This window comes from Choloepus didactylus, chromosome 2 (genome assembly GCF_015220235.1).
Source record: "Choloepus didactylus isolate mChoDid1 chromosome 2, mChoDid1.pri, whole genome shotgun sequence".
Classification (NCBI taxonomy): Eukaryota; Metazoa; Chordata; class Mammalia; order Pilosa; family Megalonychidae; genus Choloepus; species Choloepus didactylus.
In genome coordinates this window covers 194,092,976-194,113,364 of record NC_051308.1, presented here as the reverse complement: position 1 = coordinate 194,113,364, position 20,389 = coordinate 194,092,976, and the positions used below count along the sequence as shown (strand labels likewise).

Sequence of the window (20,389 nt, the reverse complement as noted above, 5' to 3'; positions counted from 1 at the left end):
AACTGTATTTACAAAAATAAGATTTGGCTGTAGTTTGCCAGCTTCTGCTCTAGAGAATCTAAATCTTTTCCTAGGGAAACTCAATAGTTCTTTTATCTTGGGAACCTTAATCTAAATATGCTTTGCATGTCAGTACAGGCAGCTAATTGGTTAGAAGCTGTCAAGTTAGAAATTCTGCCTCTTGGGTAACTCAGTGTATCTTAATAAGCAATAATGCTTTCATTGAAGAAGAAGGACACCTAAGAAGCAAGGTCAATATTTGGGGTTACTTTTCTCTTAAGGGTATCTGCCAGTTCTGAAAGAGGTGGTTGAGAGTCTGAGAAAGGTGTTCAGCGCTTTTGACAGTGTCATAGAGCCAAGGAAACAAATTGAAGTCAAGGACTCACCAAAGAGGGAAGACCCTGGTTAACCCCCCATGGTTTGGATTGGGAACCCAAATAATTATATGTTAGGAATAAGTATGAACTTGGAAGTAAGCCCACACAGGGACTAAATTCTAATATCACATCATATTAATCAGTGAAATTGGATTAAAGCGACTCCAGATTATTAGTACCCCTACCTGTCTTCCAGAAGCAAAAGAAAAATCATCCCTGGAGAAAGATAATAACTTAAGCCTCAATTTATTTCTACAATATTATCATGTATAATGTCTTAGCAAGCAGTAAAAAGTAATCAGACATACAAGGCAACCAAACCATGATTGAAAACGAAGATAAACAGACCCACAGGGGATTCAAATAACAAGAGTTACCAGATTGTTGCAGCCCAAGAGGGCCATGCCAGTCCAAAGGCCAAAGAAGACAACAAGCATTTTCTGATACATGAACTTTTTATTCAGGGCTTACTTATAGGGTGAGAAGTTGTGGAGAGATCATGACGGCTCTCTCAGGCCAGGCAGGCACGTTCACAGGGAAGATGACTGAGCGATGGAAAAAGGGCAGAAAGCCTTTTATAAGGGTTTAAGACAAAAGCCTTCCTGAGGGTGGGGGGAGCATAGATGCTGGAATAGGTCATTCTGACTTGGGGGGTGGTGCAGGAAGGACTAGAATAACACGTGAACAATTACATTTTGCTCTTTTTGTGAGACTAAGAGCCTCTCACTTCCTGCCTGCTTGCATAAAGTTACATTTTAAGGTCAATTTACCTTTTTTTCCTTTACTGGCTTAGAAAGACAATAGGTTAAACATTTAGCTGCCTAGGTCATGCAGGCTGCTGTGCACCAAAGATGTGCAGGCCTTTTTTGCTCAGGCCACGGGGTTGCTACATAGGTACAGGCTTTTTTTAAGGCAATTTTATTGAGATATATTCACATACCATACAATCACCCAAAGTGTAAGACATCGACTTTTTTTTTTTTTTTTTTTGTACAGGATTGCTTTAGCAGCTTTATTTATTATAGACAATAAGTAGAAACAACTCAGATGTTCTTTGATGGGTGAATGGTTAAACATGCCACAGAATACCCCTCAACAATAAAAAGGAACAAACTATTGATATACATAGCAACCTGGGTGGAAAAAAACTCCCAAATTTTAGATACAGTGTAATTCCATCAATGTAACCTAATTGAAATGACAAAATTATAGAAATGAACTGTCGGAAATCAAGCGGTACCTGTAAGGGAATAAACGCTCACTCGGTTCTGGAGGAGAAAAGAATTTATTTACCATCTTGCAAGATAGGGCGTCCAGCCAAACACGTGGAAGGCTGGCGTGCCAGAGGAAGAGAATGGCGATCTTTAAATCTCCTACTCCTAATTCGCAAGTCCCTCCCCTGTTTCCCCATTGACTGGGTACTACAGAGGTTACAGCCTATCCGAGAACACAAACTAATTCATCTTTTGAGATTTTAATTTGTACAGCCAATCCCAGAGAGCCAACTAGCTCGTTATGAGATTTTGAACTGATCAGCCAATCCCCCCCCAATTTTTTTTTTTTTTTTTTTTTTGCTGTGAGTTCCCGCCTCTGATTTTACCTCATATCTCTTTACATTGCAGTAACTATGGTTACTTTTCCATATAAGGAGCAGGCAGATTCTCTCTTCTCTTTGTCTGGGGCTTGTTTAAACTGGTTTTGCCTCCATTTCCCTTATTCCATGCTGTCTATGTGAAAACTAAACTTACTCCTTTCTTACAGAACAGATTAGTGGTTGCCAGTGATTAAGGACAGGTTGGACAGGACAGAGGTAGGATTGGCTATAAAAAAGCAACATGAGGGCTGCACCTTATGATGGAATTGGTTTATATTCTGATTGTATTAATGTCAATATCTTGGTTTTGATATTGCTTTATAGTTTTGCGAGGTGTTACTATTGGGAGAAATTGAGTAAAGGGTACATGTTATCTCTCTGCATTATTTTTTTTAATTAAATTCAGTTTTATTGAAATACATTCACACACCATACAATCATCCATGGTATACAATCCACTGTCCACAGTATGATAACATAGTTATGCGTTCATCACCACAATCTATCTCTGAATATTTTCCTTACATCAGAAAGAACCAGAACAAGAATAAAAAATAAAAGGGAAAAAAGAACACCCAAATCATCCCCCCATCCCACCCCATTTGTCCTTTAGTTTTTATCCCCATTTTTCTACTCATCCATACACTAGATAAAGGGGGTGTGATCCACAAGGTAAGACATCGACTTTTAAAATGACTAAAACAAATGTGTTCAAAGGACAAAGACAGAATTGGAAATGTTGGCAGAGAAGAGGGAATTAGAAAAAAGGAAACAAAGTGTAGTTTCAGAACTGAAAAATAAGTTTATCAAATAAAGAACCCAGTGGGTGAGTTTAACTACAGACTTTTCACATCTGAGTAGAAACTTAGTGACCTGGAAGATAGGTCAGAAGGAAACATCATGAATGAAGCACAGAGAAACCAAAGGATGAAAAATACAGAAGGGAGGGAAGAGACAAACTAGATATAGTAAAAAGGTCTATTATATGTTTAATTGAGAGGAGAGAAAGAATGGAGCATAAATGATATTTGAAGGGACAATGTCTGAGATTTTCCAAAATTGACAAAAAGACATTAAGCCACAGATTCAAGAATGATTCCCAAACAAGATAAATAAGAAAAAAGCCACACCTAAGTGCATAATAAAACAGCTAAAAACAAACAAAAGAGTAAATCTTAAAAGCAGCTAAAAAACAAAAGATAGATTATTTCAGAGGAACAGCAATTAGACCAATAGTTAACCTCTCAATGGGGGGGGGGTGGTGGGGGGAAGCCAGAAGACAATGAACTACTGTCAGTGTGCTGAAGGAAGTAACTGTCAACCTTGAATCCTATACCCAAAGAAAATTCATTCAAAAATGGAGAGTGCTCACTTTGGCACGCACATACACTAACATTAGAATGATACAGAGAAGATTAGCATGGTTCCTGCTCAAGGATGACACCCAAATTCATGAAGCATTCCATATTTTTAAAGGTTTATTTAGAGTTTAAAAAAAAAAAAGAAGGAAACTTGAAGACAAACACAGATAATTTAATAGATAGCTAGAATAGAAATGAAAATTCACAAAACCAATAGCATTTAAGATGGGAGGGGGTAAATAAAATACAAGTTTTCTAAGGTTTTTTGTATTGTCTATGAAGAGGTAAAAGAACTAATGTATATAAAACTACTAAAGTGTATCAGTAATTTCATTAAATGTAAATTATCTAAATGTTCCAATCAAAAGTCAAGGCTGACGAACAAAATTTTTTAAAAGATACATGTCTAAAGTATAAAGATACAAAAAGGTTGAAAATAAAAACAAAGTGATACATCATGCATATACTGACCCCAAAAGAGTTTAGGTACAAAGTAGATTATTTACTAGGAACACACAGTGATAAAAGGAAGATAAAATATTTCTAAATTTGTAAGTAACTAACGACATATTCTCAAATGCTAGAGAAACTTTTTAATGTACACAACAGGAAACTTTGTGTTTCTGATTATTCAATCCAAATTTTGCAGTGTTAGCTAGACTGTAAAACAGTCTCTGACAAAGAAAACCCAAATATAACAGTTTGTGTTAACTTTTTCAGAATGCTTTGATTTAACTTTTCTTTAATTTAGACCAGTTTTGACCATTAACATTGACTTTGCATTATTATATCATCCTATTCATTTTACGTAAGGGGGAGCTTTTATGGGGCAGACTGCGAATGTATTTTCCTTCTGTACCCTGTTAAATGAAACTCGTTTTTAAAGCCCAAGTGTGTTTTGTTTTTTCCATTTTTAAAAATTAAGGTATAATGTACCTACAGTAAAATTCACCCTTTTTAGTGTACAGTTCTGCAGGGTTTGACAGATGTATAGTAATATAGCTATCCATCACTCAAAAAAATTCCTTGTGCACCTTTGTAGTCAGCCCTTGCCTCCACCTTCTGGCCCCTGGCAACCATTGAGCTGTTTTCTGCCCTTTTAGTTTTCTCTTTTCCAGAATGTCATGTGAATAGACTCGAACAGTGTGTAGCCTTTTGAGTCTGGCATCTTTCACTTAGCATAATGCATTTGAGATTCATCCCTGTTATTGTGTGTACCCTTAATTTGTCCCCCGCCCCCCCTTTTTTTTTCCTGAATAGTCTGCTGTATGGAGTTACCACAGTTTGTTTATCCATTACCCAGTTGAGGGGTTTTTGGATTGTTCCAGTTTTTTTCAAAACGATTAAACTATCCAAGTTAGCTTGAAAGTTAACTATTTTAAACTCTTAAGTGTGTGTTCCATAAATGTTGTGAGCAATTTTGTTTAATACGTTACAGTTGATTTTTAGCATCTATAACAATTTAGTAGGGAAGTTAATATTTCTTATTCTTGAAAAAATATTGATACTTCACAAAACATAAAAATTGGATGTACAATGATGTTTGCTGATTGTCTTTTATTGCATCAAATTGGAAGCAATGTAAATATCCAACACTAGGGGAATGGATTAAGATTCAGTGGAAAATTATGCAGCTGTTAATAATGGTAAAATGGTTATGAAGTTAGAAGTTAAAGTTAAAATGGTAAAAAGTTATAAGAAGTTAAAAGTGAGAAGTAAAAATTTTATATATGTAATGATTACAATGGAAAAGGGCTAGGTAAGGAATATGGAAAAATGAATACAGCAGACTTGTTGGAATTGAAGGGATTAGCCTTTTCATTTGCTGAATTTCTTCTCCCCCATTATTTAGTTTATTCATAGGTACGTTTGAACTCAAGAATTCTTATTTTATTCAGTGGGTTATAATCCATTAGTATCGTTTGTTTTGATGCTCAAAATGTCCTTGATTTGGCCAGTGGGAGCCCCTTCAAGCTGGTTCATATGTCCTCCTGATTTTTTTTAGTATTTTCTTACTTTCTGACTCAGGATGTATCAGGCTCATTCTGTACTTTCCCTGCCTCAGCCCAAGGAGCCCTGCTTCCTTTTTATGGAAAAGGGTATTTAGAAACCACAGTGTGGCTGTTTGACGTGTGCTCATTGTTACTACTTCTAGGCCTTCTCAGTGGGCGAGCACACACAACAAATACATACGTATGCACATATATTATTTTAGTTTTATTTTTAAATTGAGTTTTAAGGAATGCATACAATAATCTTGTATGATTTATTTCTGTCTTCAAACTAAGGTAGCCACCATTTTAGTGCAGTTAGAATGAAGAAATTGTACACCTACTTAAATGTATCACATCTTTTTTTGTTTTTTATAGACTGGAAATATTACAGAGGCAGTGTTGATCAGTGGAAAGAGCACCCTGTCAACTTTTTGATCACACTGACATGCTTTGAGCATGTTTATCTTAATTTCTTCCTCACTTAGGAAATAATGAAAATACTTTAGAGATTATAAAACTAACAAATATAAAACACCCATTACACATTGTAGCAGATCAATAAAGTCTACATTCCTGATTTCCCACTGCATTTTCCTTTCTTTTCTTATTTCTTATTTATCTAGTCCCTGTGGTTGGTTAAATGGTCAAAAATGGTTGTATTAATAAATTATAAATATCATCAAGGGGTTTAGAAAAAATGAACTTTAATTTTTAGTACAGACTGGGAGACATACCTTACTTTTTGAAGCCTACAGTTTGGCCAAGGAGGATCTGGGCACAACTTTCACCATATTCCTTTGAGGTTTGTTTTTTTCTTTCTACTCCCAGCTCTTTGGGCTGTATTTCTGGCCATGATGGGACCATGAGCCTGCTCTCGGGTCAAAGGGATTTGCTGATTGTGAATGAACTTTACTCCCGAGGGCTTACGTGCACTGTGCAGCCATCCCTAATCAGAACAAAATGATTACTGGTAAAAGATTTAGAAATGAAGATTTGATTAAAATGTAGAATTTTGTATTTTTCATAAATACTAAGAATAACAGCAACTATGTTTTTAAAGTTATTTTTAAAAGCTTGATTGAAATATAATTCACATACCGTTTAATTCACCTATTTTAATTGTACAATTCAGTGGCTTTTATAAGTCTATTCACAGAGTTAATGCAACCATAGCCACAATCAATCTTAGAACATTTCATCACCTCAAAAAAGAAACCCTGTACACATTAGCAGTCACTCATTCCCCATTGCCACCTCCTACCAGCCTTTGGCAACCACTGATCTACTTTTTGTCTATGGATTTGCCTATTCTGGACATTTCATATAAATGAAGTCGTACAATAAGTGGTCTTTTGTGACTGGATTGTTTCAATTATATAATGTTTTCAAGGTTCATCTATGTTGTACTATGTATCAGTATTTTGTTTCTTTTTATGGCTGAATAATATTCAATTATATGGATATACCACATTTTGATTATCCATTCATTGGTTGATAGACACTTAGATTGCTTCTACTTTTTGGCTATTATGAACAGTACTGTTGTGAAGATTTATGTACAAGTTTTTGTGTGAACATAATGTTTTAAATTCTCTTGGGTATACCTAGGCATGGAATTGTTGGGTCATATGTTAATTTCTGTGTTTAACATTTTGAGGAACTGTCATACTGTTTTCTAAAGCAGTGGCACCATTTTATATTTCCATCAGCAATGTATGAGGGTTTCATTTTTTCCACATCCTTGTGAAAACTTGTTATTGTTTGTCTTTTTTATTTTAGCCATTCTTGTGGGTGTGAATGGTATCTTGTTTGGTTTGGTTTGCATTTCCCTGATGGCTAATGATGTTGAGCATCTTTTCATGTACTTATCAGTCACTTGTATATCTGTTGGAGAAATTTTAAAATGTGGCCATTTTTGAATTGGGCTATTTTTTTTTAATTAAGAGTTCCTTAGCAACCTTTTTTTGAGGGCCTAATATGTGCCTAGACCATACTAGATGCTTTTCATGTGCTACCTTGTTTAATCTTACATGTTCCATACTGTGGGTATTATACTTGTTTGCATATGGGGATATTGATTCATAGTTAAAAATTTATCTAAAGACACAGAGTCTTAAGTGGTGGGAATCAGGACTACAACCCTCATCTGTATGATTTCAAGGCTTTTTGTTGGCTACTCTTTGTTTCCAGTCTTTAACATCATTGAAGTGGACCCTGTCTCCTAGCCCCTAGAATGAAATTTGTCAGGATGTGTAGAGGGAGTTTATACACCGAGTGGGAGATACTACTAGTTAATCTTCAAGGTCTCTACCAATATTTTACATACTAGATTTATTTGAGAAAACTTATATATAAACCAAATGTTTTTTTTTTTTTTTGAAAAACCAGAATTTAGTTTCTACTAAAAAGCAATTTGTATATAAAGAGATCATGAGGAACATCCTTTTGTGATGTGAATAATTTCTTTTCTGAGTTTGCTTAGTTGGTATATTCAGTTTCCTTAGAGCAGGGCATATATGAAATGAATTGTAAGGAGTAAAGGGTTTTCAGAAAACTTTACATATTAACTTTTTTTCCTAATCTGCACAAAAAGGTTAATCATTAATTTGATGTACTTTTCGAAGCCACTAAGATAAAATATATATATATATATATCGGTGACCTTTGGGAACTTGTTGTCTGGCTCTGCCCATGAAGTTTCAAGAAGCTTTGTAAACTGAAATGTGCCACTAGTATCAGTTATTATTTTATCATAAACAACTAAGGAGTGGCAAGTGTGGAGAAGGCCACAAGTATGTATTAAAAGCTAAAAAAATTGGACCATTAAGGAAACAAAATTGGCTTTTGGAGCAGAACTAGTTGTAGCCACTTGATTTTAGGTCACGCATTCCAACTCTTGGCTGAGAAGATGGTGTACCATAATTCTGCTCTGAATGAAATAAGGAGAAATTAGGATTTAGATAAGGGAGAATTGAACAGAATTTCAGTTCTAATTTCAGTCACTCTTTACTAAATACCTGTTGTGTACTGGGAACTGAGGCTATAAAGATAGATATTTTTTTAAAGAAATGATATCTACTTTTGAGAAGCTGACATCTACTAGGGAGGGCCGATTTCTTTTCAAGAACTGTCATATAGTTTTGTAAGCAGAATATCTGAAGTAAACATGAGGTTCAGTCAGGGGTAGCACAAAGGGAACAGTTGGCTCACTTGGATAGGTGAAAAAAGGTTTCAAAGAAAAGGAGTGCCCTGGGCTGGGTCTTGCTGGGTGAAATGGAGTTTACTAAGAGAGTGGAGGTATTCCAGGTCCAGGGGCAGCAGCGGCAAAGGCAGGGAGAGGTGAAGCAGCTCTCCATGCTCTGAGAGGCACACAGCGTTCAGCATGGCTGGAGCTTGGGTTGCATGCTTGTTCACGAGATTGATAATGATTCAGTATATTAGACTGCTCATACGCAACCTTTCACCCATATTCTCACCTGAGTACTTTGCCTTATATTTTGTTGAGAAAATAGAAGTCATTCAACCCAAACTCCCTAATCTTCAATCCAAGACTTGTAGACCTACCTAGAATTGCACCCATCTGATCCTCCTTCTTCCCTCAGATCTCCTCTTCCTCCTATCAGGTCGCTGGATCACATCCCCCTGTCACCTTCTCAAGACTCTTCCCCTTCCATTTCCTTTCTCCCTGGTTCATTACCATCATCCAGCAAACATGCTGAGATACGTTAAACGTAAAAACAAACCTTCCTTGATACCACATTTCACTCTAGGTGCCATTCTGTTTCCTTTTCCCCAAAAGAGCCATGCTGTTTCTATTTCCCTGTCCCATTCACTCTTCAGTCACTGACTTCCACCCTCCACCATATCCTTAAAAGGGTTTTTGTCAAGGTCTCCCATACTTTCCATGTTGCCCAATCTGGCTGATTCTTTTCTGTTCTCACCTTACTTGATCTTTTGACAACATTTGGCATGGTTTGCCCCTCCCTCCCAGATTCTTTCTCCTCTCTAAGCTTCTGTGATACTGTGCTCTTCTGGTTTTCCTCTTGCATCATTGGTTCCTGCTTCTCTTTCCATCCCACGCTTCTAAAGAATGAGGTTCCAACAGGGTGTTGTCTATGACTCTCTTCTGTCCCTGTAATTCCCTCAAGGTGAACTTATCAATTTCCATAGATTTAAATACTTTCATTATACTGATGACTACCCCATTTATTTCCAGCCTAGACCACTCTTCTGAGCTATGGACTCTCATATCAAACTGACTTCTTGTCTCACAAACATCAGAATGTTAATGTGCCTAAAACAGAACTTAGATTCCCCACTCCCCAACTCCCATTACCGACCTTCTTTATCTCAGTAAATGACACTGCACTACCATCCCCCTGGTTACTCAGGCCCAAAACCTGAATCATCCTTGCACTTTCCTCTCCCTCTTATATTGTTCCCCTACCCCCAGCAGCAAGGCCTACAGATTCAGATTCCAAAATATATTTTGAATCCATTTCCTTCTCTCCATCTCCACTGGCAGACTCCCGCCACCGTAGTCCAGGCCACCATCTTTTATCTGGTTTACTCCAACAGCCTCTTAACTAGTCTCCCAACCTCTGTTCTTACCTCCCCCTCACCCCCCAGTCCTTAATTCATTCTGCACACTACTGTAAGAATAAACACAAATAAAACTGTTTCACTTTCCTGTTTAGACACTTCAGCGCCTTCCCAAATTCCCTACTTTGGCTTGTATGACCTGATCCCTGCCTAGCTCTCCAATCTGATTTCGCTTTACTTTCCCCCACTTACTATGCTCTGGTGACACTGGTCTTATTTTAGCTTTTAATATACCAAGTTCTTTCCTCTCTCAGAATATTTACACACACAGTTTTCCTTTTTGAGTGGCTAGCTCCTTTTCTTCCTTTAATGAGGTTTTAGCTTAAATTCACCTGCTCAGAGAGGTCTTTCCTTGATGGCCCTAATAAAGTAGTTTCCTCTTTTTGTTTGCTTCCTAACACTTGATACAACTTGCAATTATTTTGTCTACTTATTTTTCTCTTCTAGTGGAAAAATATAAATTCAGTGAGAACCAGGATTGGGTTTGACTTGTTCACAATTTGTATTCCCAGTGCCTCAGACAATGACTGGCATGTGATAAGCACGCATTAAATATTTATGAAATGACAGACAAAGGAAGCAGATCAAGTTTGGAGAGAAAGGGGGGGAAAAGGGAGAAGAGATGGAGGGAAGGAGAGGGGGTAGAGAAAGAAAGAAAGAAATGTTTATGTTCTTGACTTCTTCAAATATGTCCTTCCTTTGTTGTTCCCTTCTTGGTCCAGGCATTACCAGCATGTGTGTGGTATGTCAGAAGAATTACCTGACATCCTAAGATGCCCTCATCTTCAGACTCCTGGGGTTTCTGTCCATTTCTAATACTTGAGGGTTTGGAGCCCATAAAAGTCATGGCTGTCATTTCTTAACCATGGGCTGGGTCTCCTAGGTGCCTTATGCACGGGATTCCATTTAATTCCATGAAACCATTGGTACTTTCCACCTTCCTCCCCACCTCCTCATTGGAGGTACACAGAGATGAAGTAACTTGCCCAGAATATTATAACTAATGAGTGGAGGAAGCCCTTGGAATTCCAATCTAGGCCTTTGTGCCTCTAAAGGCTGTGTTTCTTCTGCTACGTTAGGCCATTTATCTATAGTTGTTTCCTAAATATCAAACCACCAATGGGCAGATGGTCATATCTTGTTCACAGGTCAGAATAAATCTTGAGTCCACCTTTTGCTTCCTCCCCACTCCCTTATAACCTTGTTCTAACCATCATCATCTCTTGCTTAAATTGCTGTAATAGCCTTTTAATTGGTCTCCCTTGCCCCTTTATGGTCCATTTTCCACCTGCAGCCAGATTTATTTTTTAAACATGTCAAAGAATCATGTCACTCTCCAGCTTATACCCTATAGTTCTTCTCATTATACTAGAAATAAAAACCAGACTTCTGTAAGTCCCACATTATTTTGCCCTGACCTTGTATCCTTCTACTACTCTGTTCTGCTCCAGATGGGCAGGCCTTCTTACATTTCCTTTAACTGCCAAGCTGGTTTTTACCTCAGGGCTTTATAGTTGATGTGTCCTCTGCCTAGAACTGGCCTGCCCAACTAGATATTTGCATGGAAGATCATTTACTTAATTTAAAAACTAATTTAAATACCACCTCCACAGAGAGGCCTTCCTTGACCACACCTTATAAAATAGCACACCTAACATGCAAAAAATACTCTCTCTCACCCTTTAACCTACCTTATTTTATTTAAAAAAAATTATTTTCGATATATTTTGAACTTTTTATATTTAAATACCTTCAAACTTACAGGACAGTTACAAAACAATATAGAGCACTCCAACATATATCCCTGTTTCTCCAGATACCCAGATCCACCAGTTTTAACATTTTGCCACATTTGCTATACCATTCTATATATCTATCCATCTGTTGATTGATCTGTCTTTCTATCAATCCATTATCTAAACACTTAAATGTATCATGCTCCTTGAACACTTAATACTGCCATGTGCACTTCCTAAGATCGAAGATATTCACTTAAATAACCACCTTAAGTACAGATACCAAGTTCAAGAAATTTAACATTGATATAAAGCTTACAATCTATATTCCAGTTTCTTCATATGTCCCAATAATGTTCCTTTGAGTCTTTTATCTTCCATTATTAGATCCTGTCCAGGATCACATATTGCATTTATGTTCCTGTCTTTCTAGTAGTTCTTTTTTTTTTTTTTTTTTTTTTTAACTGTGGGAACATGTATATAACATAAACTGTCCCATATCAACCACTCCAAAGCATACCATTCAGTAGAATTAATCACATTCACAATGTTGCAATACCCTCATCACCTTCCATCACCAGAACATTCCCATTTTCCCAGACAGAAACCTTGTACTTATTATGCATCAACTCTCCATTCCCCCTGCCTCCTGCCCCTGGCAACCTGTACTTTGCTTTCAGTCTTTATGAGCTTGCTTTTCTCCGATATTTTCTTTGTTGTTACTATGGGGCTTAAATTTAACATCCTCTCGTTTGCTTTGATACCTGTTTAACTTCAAAGCATATACAAATACAGTTCCTATACCCAACTGTCCCCCACCTTTTTGTTGTACTTGTTGCAATTTATATCTTTATATATTGTATGTCCCAAACCATAGATTTATCATGACTTTTTATGCATTTGCATTTTAGAACCTGTAAGAAGTAAAAAGTGGAGTTAGATACCAAAAATACAATACAATAATACTGAAGTTTATAATTACCCATATGGTAACCTTCACCAGAGATCTTTATTTCCTTATGTTGCTTTGATCCACTGTCTAGTGTCCTTTCCTTTCGGTGTGAAGACCTCTCTTTAAAAAAAAAGTGTTGCTTCAAGGGCATGTCTGGTAGTAACAAATTCCCTTGGCTTTTGTTTATCTGAGAATGTCTTCATTGCTCCTTCATTTTTTAAGTGCATTTTTTATTGTGAACTTTACCATATATACCTAACGATGATAACTTTCAAAGTACGATTTAACAAGCAGCTATAGAGCAAATTTCAAAGAATGTTATAGGTTACAGTTTCACCATGTCATTTACCTCCTTCCAGCTATTCTATGCTCCTTCCTTTTTGAAAGAGACTCTAATTATTTCATCCTAGTGCCTTCCTGCCTCCATGGTTTCTGAGGAGAAATACGCATTTAATCTTACTGGTACTCACTGGTACATAACACATTACTTTCTTCTTGCAGCTTTCTGCACTTTCTCCTTGTCCTTAGCATTTATTTGGCAGCTTGACTACAATGTGTCTGGGTGTGGTTCTCTTTGAGTTTATCCTTTTGGAGTTAGTTGAGTGCCTTGAATGTGTATATTCATGTCTTTCATTAAATTTCAGAAGTTTTCTGCCATTATTTCTTTGAATATTCCTTCTGTCCCTTTTCTTTCTTCACCTCTGGGACTCCTATAATGCTTATGTTGGTATGCTTGATGGTATCCCACTGGCCTCTTAGGTTCTGTTCATTTTTTTTTTTTTTTTCATTATTTTTTATTTCTGAATTCACTGTTCTTTCTTCTGCTATCTCTAATCTGCTCTTGAAGTCCTATAGGGAATTTTTTATTTCAGTTATTATGGTCTTCAACTCCAGTATTTCTTCTTGGCTCTTTTCTATAATTTCTGTCTTTTTATTGAGATTGTCATTTTGTTCATTCATGGTATTCTTGATATCCTTTAGTTCTTTCTCTGTGTTTCTCTTTGTCTCTTTGAGCATATTAAAAGCATATGCTTCACAGTCTTTGTTTGCTCCATCCAAAGTCTGTTCTTCATTGATGGCTTCTGAAGTTTTATCTTATTCTTTTGGATGAGTCATCATTTCCTGTTTCTTTGACTTGTAATCTATTGTTGCACATTATACTTTTCAATATTTTAATGTGTTAACTCCGGAATGTAGTCTCTGAGCTGTATGTTCCTTAGGTTTTTATCCTGTTAGTGATTGACAGAGGTTTCCTTGAGTGCCAGGAGCCCACAAAAACAAACCAATGCACCCTGGCATTGAGGGATTGGGAATGCCTTTTTGACCCAAAGTGGGAAAGAAAGGCAACCAAGTAAGGTTTTAGTGGCTAAGAAAATTCATATTGAGTCAAGAGGCTGTCCTGGAGGTTACTCCTATGCAAGCTTCACCTAGATATGCCAAATGACCACAGTGTGATAAGCCCAAGTCAACAGGTTCTGAAAATCTTAAAGAATACCTGGATCCCTATCTGGGACTCTATAATAAAGTTTCAATCACTAAGTTTATTCTTCAGAAACTTAAATCCTTCAGAGAACTCCTATGCCAGCTAAGTCCCAAAACTGAGAGGCAGTAGCCTCTTCAGGAACATCAACTATATGTGACACCTTTGCTCATAAAGTTGACACCTCTTTTCAAAATGATCAAGTTAGGGTGGTTACTGCCTAGGTATCCCTGAAGATCGGGAAAGTGATTAAACTAGAGGAAGGGGTAGCAACAAACAAGATGGAATTTAACAAAAGATTATGAATACTGAATCTTTATATAATTTTCTTAGTTGATAGGGTATTAGAATAGCTAGAAGGAAAGAATTGAAATGGTGGAACTGTAACACCAGCAGCCTTTGAAACTTGTTCTATAGCTACTTGTTAATTGTAATTTGAAAGCTGTCACCTTTTTTATATATATATTATATTTCATAATAAGGAAATAACTGAAACTGTGGAACTATGGTACTATAACTGATAACAACTTCCAAAATTTCCTGTTTATCTACTTGTTAAATCATACTTTGAAAGATATTACCTTTTTATATATATATTTCTTAATAAGGAAATAACTGAAACTGTGGAACTATAACCTATAATATTTTGTGAAATTTGCTCTCTAACTACTTGTTAAATTGCATTTGGAAAGTTATCACTTCTATGTATATATGTTATATTCTACAATAAAAAAATATGATTTGAAAATAAATACAAAAACAAACCAATGCACACAGCACCTTTTACAGTGTTTGAAAATTGGTTCTGGGTTGGCTAGTGCTGTCCTTCAAAGTTTAGCCCTCCTATCAAGAAGATCATCTTGAGGTGAATGTGAAGTGAAGGGCCCTTTCCATCTTCTTCAAACCTGCATCTTGTTTTGGGGAAGGGGTAGGGGTAAACACCTTTCCTAGTATTTACAGATTGACTTATGTTAGTGTTCTCTTTCAAAGCTTATCTATGATTTTAGAGCATAGCTTGAGAGGAAAGCATAGCAGCCTCCCTGATCCTTTCTCTGCATGTGTCTTGTCTTAGGAGTTCATGTATGGCCCTAGGAATTCACCCATTTATATGATTATGAATGTCTCCCCTTCTCTAGGAAACAGCTACCTCACATTCCTACAGCCAGCAATCCCTTGTCACGGACAGCCAGGTTGACTGCTCTCCCATAGTGTTCTGTAGGAGGGGTCGGTGAGCTGCTTCCTACGTGTGGGGCAAGTTCTGACATCGCAAACCTGTAATGCGTGTCCTGGTTCGTCCCTCAGGCCTCTGCCAGACAAACTGGGCCAGACACACAAGTTCCCAGTATGTACGTGGGGGTTGCTCTGGTCCCTCTGGAAGCAAGACCAGGGACCTGCACTGGGAACACTGGTTGGCTTCAGGCAGAGCCAGTGTTACTGTCATAAAAACACAGTCCTATATAGCTAGGCCCACCTGATCCCTCATCAGACAGAGAAACAAGTCTTTTTGCTTTGGTGAGAAGGTGAGTTGATTGAAGATGCATCAGCAAGGAACTGGAGAAAAGAAAAATCTTTCCAAGACTGTTTCAAAGTAAGAAAGGTGACTTGAACTTTTACAGTCCAAACAAACAAAGGAATGGCAAAAGTCCAGAAGAGAGCAGAAAAGGGGGACAAGAAAAAGAGAGAAAAACAAAGTAAAAGTCACAGGATTCATTAAAATCGAGTATTGGTCGCCTGCTTCATTTTGTTTGGTTAGCATATCCTGTTACCTGGCAGGTGCTTCTCTCCGTGTTGACCATTCAGGCCTTTGATATTGTCCTTCAGAGGGAGGATAGTACTGATGTAGTCCATATGGGTTTTACCCTGTTTTGGGTGAGATCTTATCCCTACAAGCAGAGCTGGGTAAAGATCTCATTAATGTAACCAGCAACAGAGTGTAAGCTTTTGAGATTAGGTCAAAACTATGCTACTAAGGGCTTTCAGGTTTAAAGTGAATCAGTCTACTTGAGTGATTTGATTATAATAAGCATTTTTCTAGCTACTAAAGACTACACTAAAGCATTTTTTAAGCTAAAGGATTATATTCAGTATTTTCTGTCTATCCAGCTATCACCAGTAAGCGGGTGGGAGAGGGTCCAGCCAGGGCACTACTAGATCCTATCACTTTTGGGGTGCCTTTTTCTTGATTCTGTGCTTGTTCTATTACTGCAATCATTTTACTGTTTTCTGGAGCTTTAAGAGATTTTTCTGCCAGTTCTTATTGCTCGTTGTTCAAAGCTTCTGTGGGGGCATGGAGTCCTGAAGCTTCTCTATAATCTTGATTGAGGTGGGGGCTCCTTATTTTCTTCATAGCTAGTATATTCTTCTTATCTTCTCCTCCCCCTCCCCTTCTCCTCCCCTTCTTGTTCATTGTTACTCTCCTCATTACCATATAAACCTCAATGAAGACAGGTTCTTTGGTTGACTGTATTTTCAAGAACAATGCCTAAAACCTAGCGAACAGTCAATATTTATAGAATAAATGGGAAGGAAAAGTTATTTTATGTGCTTAATAGAGATTGTGTATACTTTGCATAGGAGTTACAACATCCCTATTCTTAGGGTTTTTGAAATTTGCTATGGTATAGATGATGAAAAGTCTAATACTTAGGTGACTCCATATAATGAAATTCACTTTTTCTCCCCACTCTTTTAGAACTCATCAAATTGAGGCTGTTCCAGCCAGCTCTGCAGTTGATGGATTTAAGGCAAATCTTGTCTTTAAACAAATTGAGAAGAAGCTTGAAGAGGTGAGTAAAATTTTTATAAACTATCACTGGGAGGACCCTAGGATAGGGGAAGCAGACACAGGTTTTAGGTGTTGCCATGAGGTGGTACAAATGTAAAATTTATATACGTCAAGTATTTAGATTGTAAAATACAATCTAAATTCTAAATTGAGTGTATTTTAGATTTCTGATTGTTTATTAAAGCTCCTTTGTAATTCTGGTAAGAACACATTTCACAAATGTATAAATCTCCAGATTTGAGTTTTATAAAAAATCATAGTAAAATGTTGTAAAAATCTTATTTCAAGGGAAAGGTTAATATTATCATTCTTTTTCAGGCTTCTCTTTGTCAGGGAGATATTAAATTACGGACAAAGTTCATATGTAATGGGTTTCTAATTTATTTTGGCATAATTTCCTTGTGAATTACAAAGATCTTACTTAGAATTATTCAAAAGAATAATATTTAAAATGAATCTCTTAAGGTTCCTAGTATCCAAATTGTTTTTAAAAAGAATCTTTTGTGCTTGATTTATTTTTAAAAAGTTTTTAATTTTTTTTTTCTTGTTGAGAAAAAGATGCTAATTTAAAAAATTTAAACTCTACAGGAACATAAAAAAGAAAAATTAAAAATCTTCTGATATTCCATCACACAGCTCTCTCTAAATAGTGAACAGCAGTTATTATCCTTTCTGGCATTTGTTTCTCTGTATATAAATACACAATTTTACATAACTTTATAATATATGCTGATTTAAAAAAAATTGTATCAGATCTAATCATACTAAGGCAGTCTAATAGTAACTCTCTAAAATACAGCTTCAGGCAAAATTAGATACTTCACTGTTTCAAACAGGCATTTTGGGCTTTCTTTATTGATTTTAGTTTTGAGCCCATACAAGGCGCAGTTATAGCCACAGTCATACAATTCAAATTACACATCTATTAGGGAGATCAAAGTGGGCTGAAATAAACAAAGTATTGAAACAATCAAGATAAAGCTGTGTATTTCATGCTCATTAGAGTCAAATGTGAAAGGTAGATATTGTGCATATCTCATAACTCCCTTGAACTCAGAGGACTTCTTAACATCTAAGGTGATTGCACTGTGGGTAGGAAAACAGCTGATGTGATTGATGTAGGACCCTACATTTTTAGGATTTTCATAATGATCATCCACCTTCCTTAGGTAGAACTGGGCCAGGGCTGGCAGCTCCCAGGTGGGCAGGCACTGGCTTAGTAGCTGCAGACTGTCCCACTACCTCAGACCATCTGAACTGGCCACTGCCATCTAGTGGGCATGCACCTGCACTGCGCTCCCTGTTTTATAAACCTGCTTTTTTCTCTTGACGATATATTGTGGATAGCACCTGTATGGACTAAATATTCTCTTGTAGCCTTTTTCCTCTTGACAGTATGTTCCATGCCCATGAATATAAATCTTTATCATAACTTCCAATGATCAATAGTATGCATTTGTATGTGTGTATCATTTTTTAGCCAGCCTCCTTTGATGATCATCTGGGTGTATTTTAATTTTGCAAGCAAAACAATGCTGTAATAAATTTCCTTTAGCATTCATGTTTACTCACTTATGCCATGATCACCTTAGCATTAAATAATTAAAGGGGAAAATTGTTGGGTCATGTAAGTAGGGGAAGTACATGTATTTTGATGCATATTATCAAACTACCCACTAGAAGGTTACTAACTTACACATTTACTCTTCATGAGATTGACTATTTTTCCATACCTCCTCCAGTACTGTGTTGCTAGTTTTTTTGTTTGATGTTTTAATCTTTGGCAATTTAGTAGGAAAAAATATCTCGTTATTGTTTGGTTTTGTAGTGTTGTTATTTTTTTCTTACAAGTATTCACTGTAAAATGAGGAAGTTGGATGGACTCCATAGGGGCTTAGTTCACAAATTTCAAATTTTGTACTAAAATTTGTCTGCAGAGCAACTCATAGAATAGTTGCTTCTACCAAGTTGCTGCATTTTTTTCAAGCCTATTCTGTTTAAAAAAAAAAAATCAAATCAAATATAATTAGTTTAGAGATTATCTATGAGATGAGGTATGGCTATCTTTACCTATCATTAAATACTTCAATACTGGGATTAACAAAGCAGTGCCATTTTTATTTGCAGTTTTCTTTTAGCTTTGCAAATGTATGCTTCTTGCTCCCATTTTAATTCTTTTCTCCTCTATAACCTCACCCCCATGGACCTTGTCTCCTTGATTCTTTTCTTCTTCCCACGATTGTCAGTTTCCTAAATGTTTTCAGGACTAGAAAATGAAAGTCTTAAATCTTTTGTCAATTCATGCATTCTTTGCATTAGCAAAGGAAGCCTGGCGAGAGATTTTATTTCTGCTTTTGTCTTTGTTAGCAATACTCCATTGCCCTTCTTTGAATTCTGTCTTAATTTTTTTTTGCCTTTTAAGTTTTTCAGAAAGAAGTACTTTTCTTCATGCAAGGAGGCACTTAGAACTTTCTGATTACTAAGAATCTCCAGTTTCGCAACAAACACATATTTTCTTTCTCCTTTTAACTCTTTCCTCCTTGTCTGTTTCCTTACCCTCTCATGCTTCCATTTCAATTTAAAATGTTTTATTGACCAAGGGATGTGGTTTTATAAGAGGATCATTTGGTTCTCAAAAGTAACAGGAAGTACACATTTATATACATCTGTCTTAAGGAGGAAGGAGGATAAATAGATTGTAGGAATTTCCAGTGTGCAGGTAGAATTTCTAAATGTTTTCTGGTATTTCCCTGCTCTAACTTGTTGGTGTCTGCTCATAACTCTCTTCCTGAGGCGTCGTGCAAACAGATGGCATGGATGCACATGGAAGTATTCTTGGCCCACTGGCCCCAGAACAAAGCCTGGCTCTTGGGTGGCTCGGCACACCAGCATTACTTACCCATTCTTCTGGATTATCTTCACATAATCTTGAGAGATAAAAGGTTTCAAGGAATGTGGAAAAGGCTCTGAACTTTCTTTTAATTCATTTTATGGTGGCAGAAACAGCTCTGCTGTCATAGACTAAAGTTAGGAAGTATTGATATAACCTACTTTGCAGTGTGGTATGATCAAATGCAAGGAGCATCGAACGTGGACTGAACCAAGTTGCTAATGAGTTCTATTTGTTCTACTTTTAACTGTATATCCCCACCCTTGGGAAAGATAATGTTTAGTGGCAAGAAAGATACGGAAAAATTTTTCCAACGCAAAATAACTGCTTTAATAAGAGTATATTTTAAAGTTTAGTAGGTGCTTGTGCAAAGGGCCATCTAAGCATCTGGTAGATAGAGAAGCCTTCCCAAAAGAGTTAGCATGTGAGCTGAGACTTGAGTGATGAGAGATCGGTGTGAGAGTGGAGACTAGGAAGTGGGGACGTCTCAGGAGAGGGCCTGAGCAAGAACATGGGGGTATGGGTGAACCTGGCACATAAAAATGCTCAATGTTTTTATTTTAGAACATAAAGCCTGAGGAGGATGGGAAGTGGCTAAAGATGAAAAAATATCTTTCA

The 20,389-nt window shown here is 36.8% G+C and overlaps 1 protein-coding gene and 1 non-coding gene across 3 annotated transcripts in view; both read left to right on the top strand.

Moving 5' to 3' along the window:
- Positions 1 to 20,389, top strand: part of SCP2 (sterol carrier protein 2) — a 239,240-nt gene that overhangs the window by 203,078 nt on the left and 15,773 nt on the right. For both annotated transcript variants that reach the window (XM_037827204.1, XM_037827205.1), the window contains one exon: positions 16,789 to 16,882. In XM_037827204.1, coding sequence (XP_037683132.1) covers positions 16,789 to 16,882 — 94 coding nt within the window. The remainder of the gene's footprint in view (positions 1 to 16,788; positions 16,883 to 20,389) is intronic.
- LOC119528265 lies at positions 3,336 to 3,443 on the top strand. Its single transcript, XR_005215585.1, has one exon. It is a non-coding gene; the product is annotated as a U6 spliceosomal RNA (small nuclear RNA).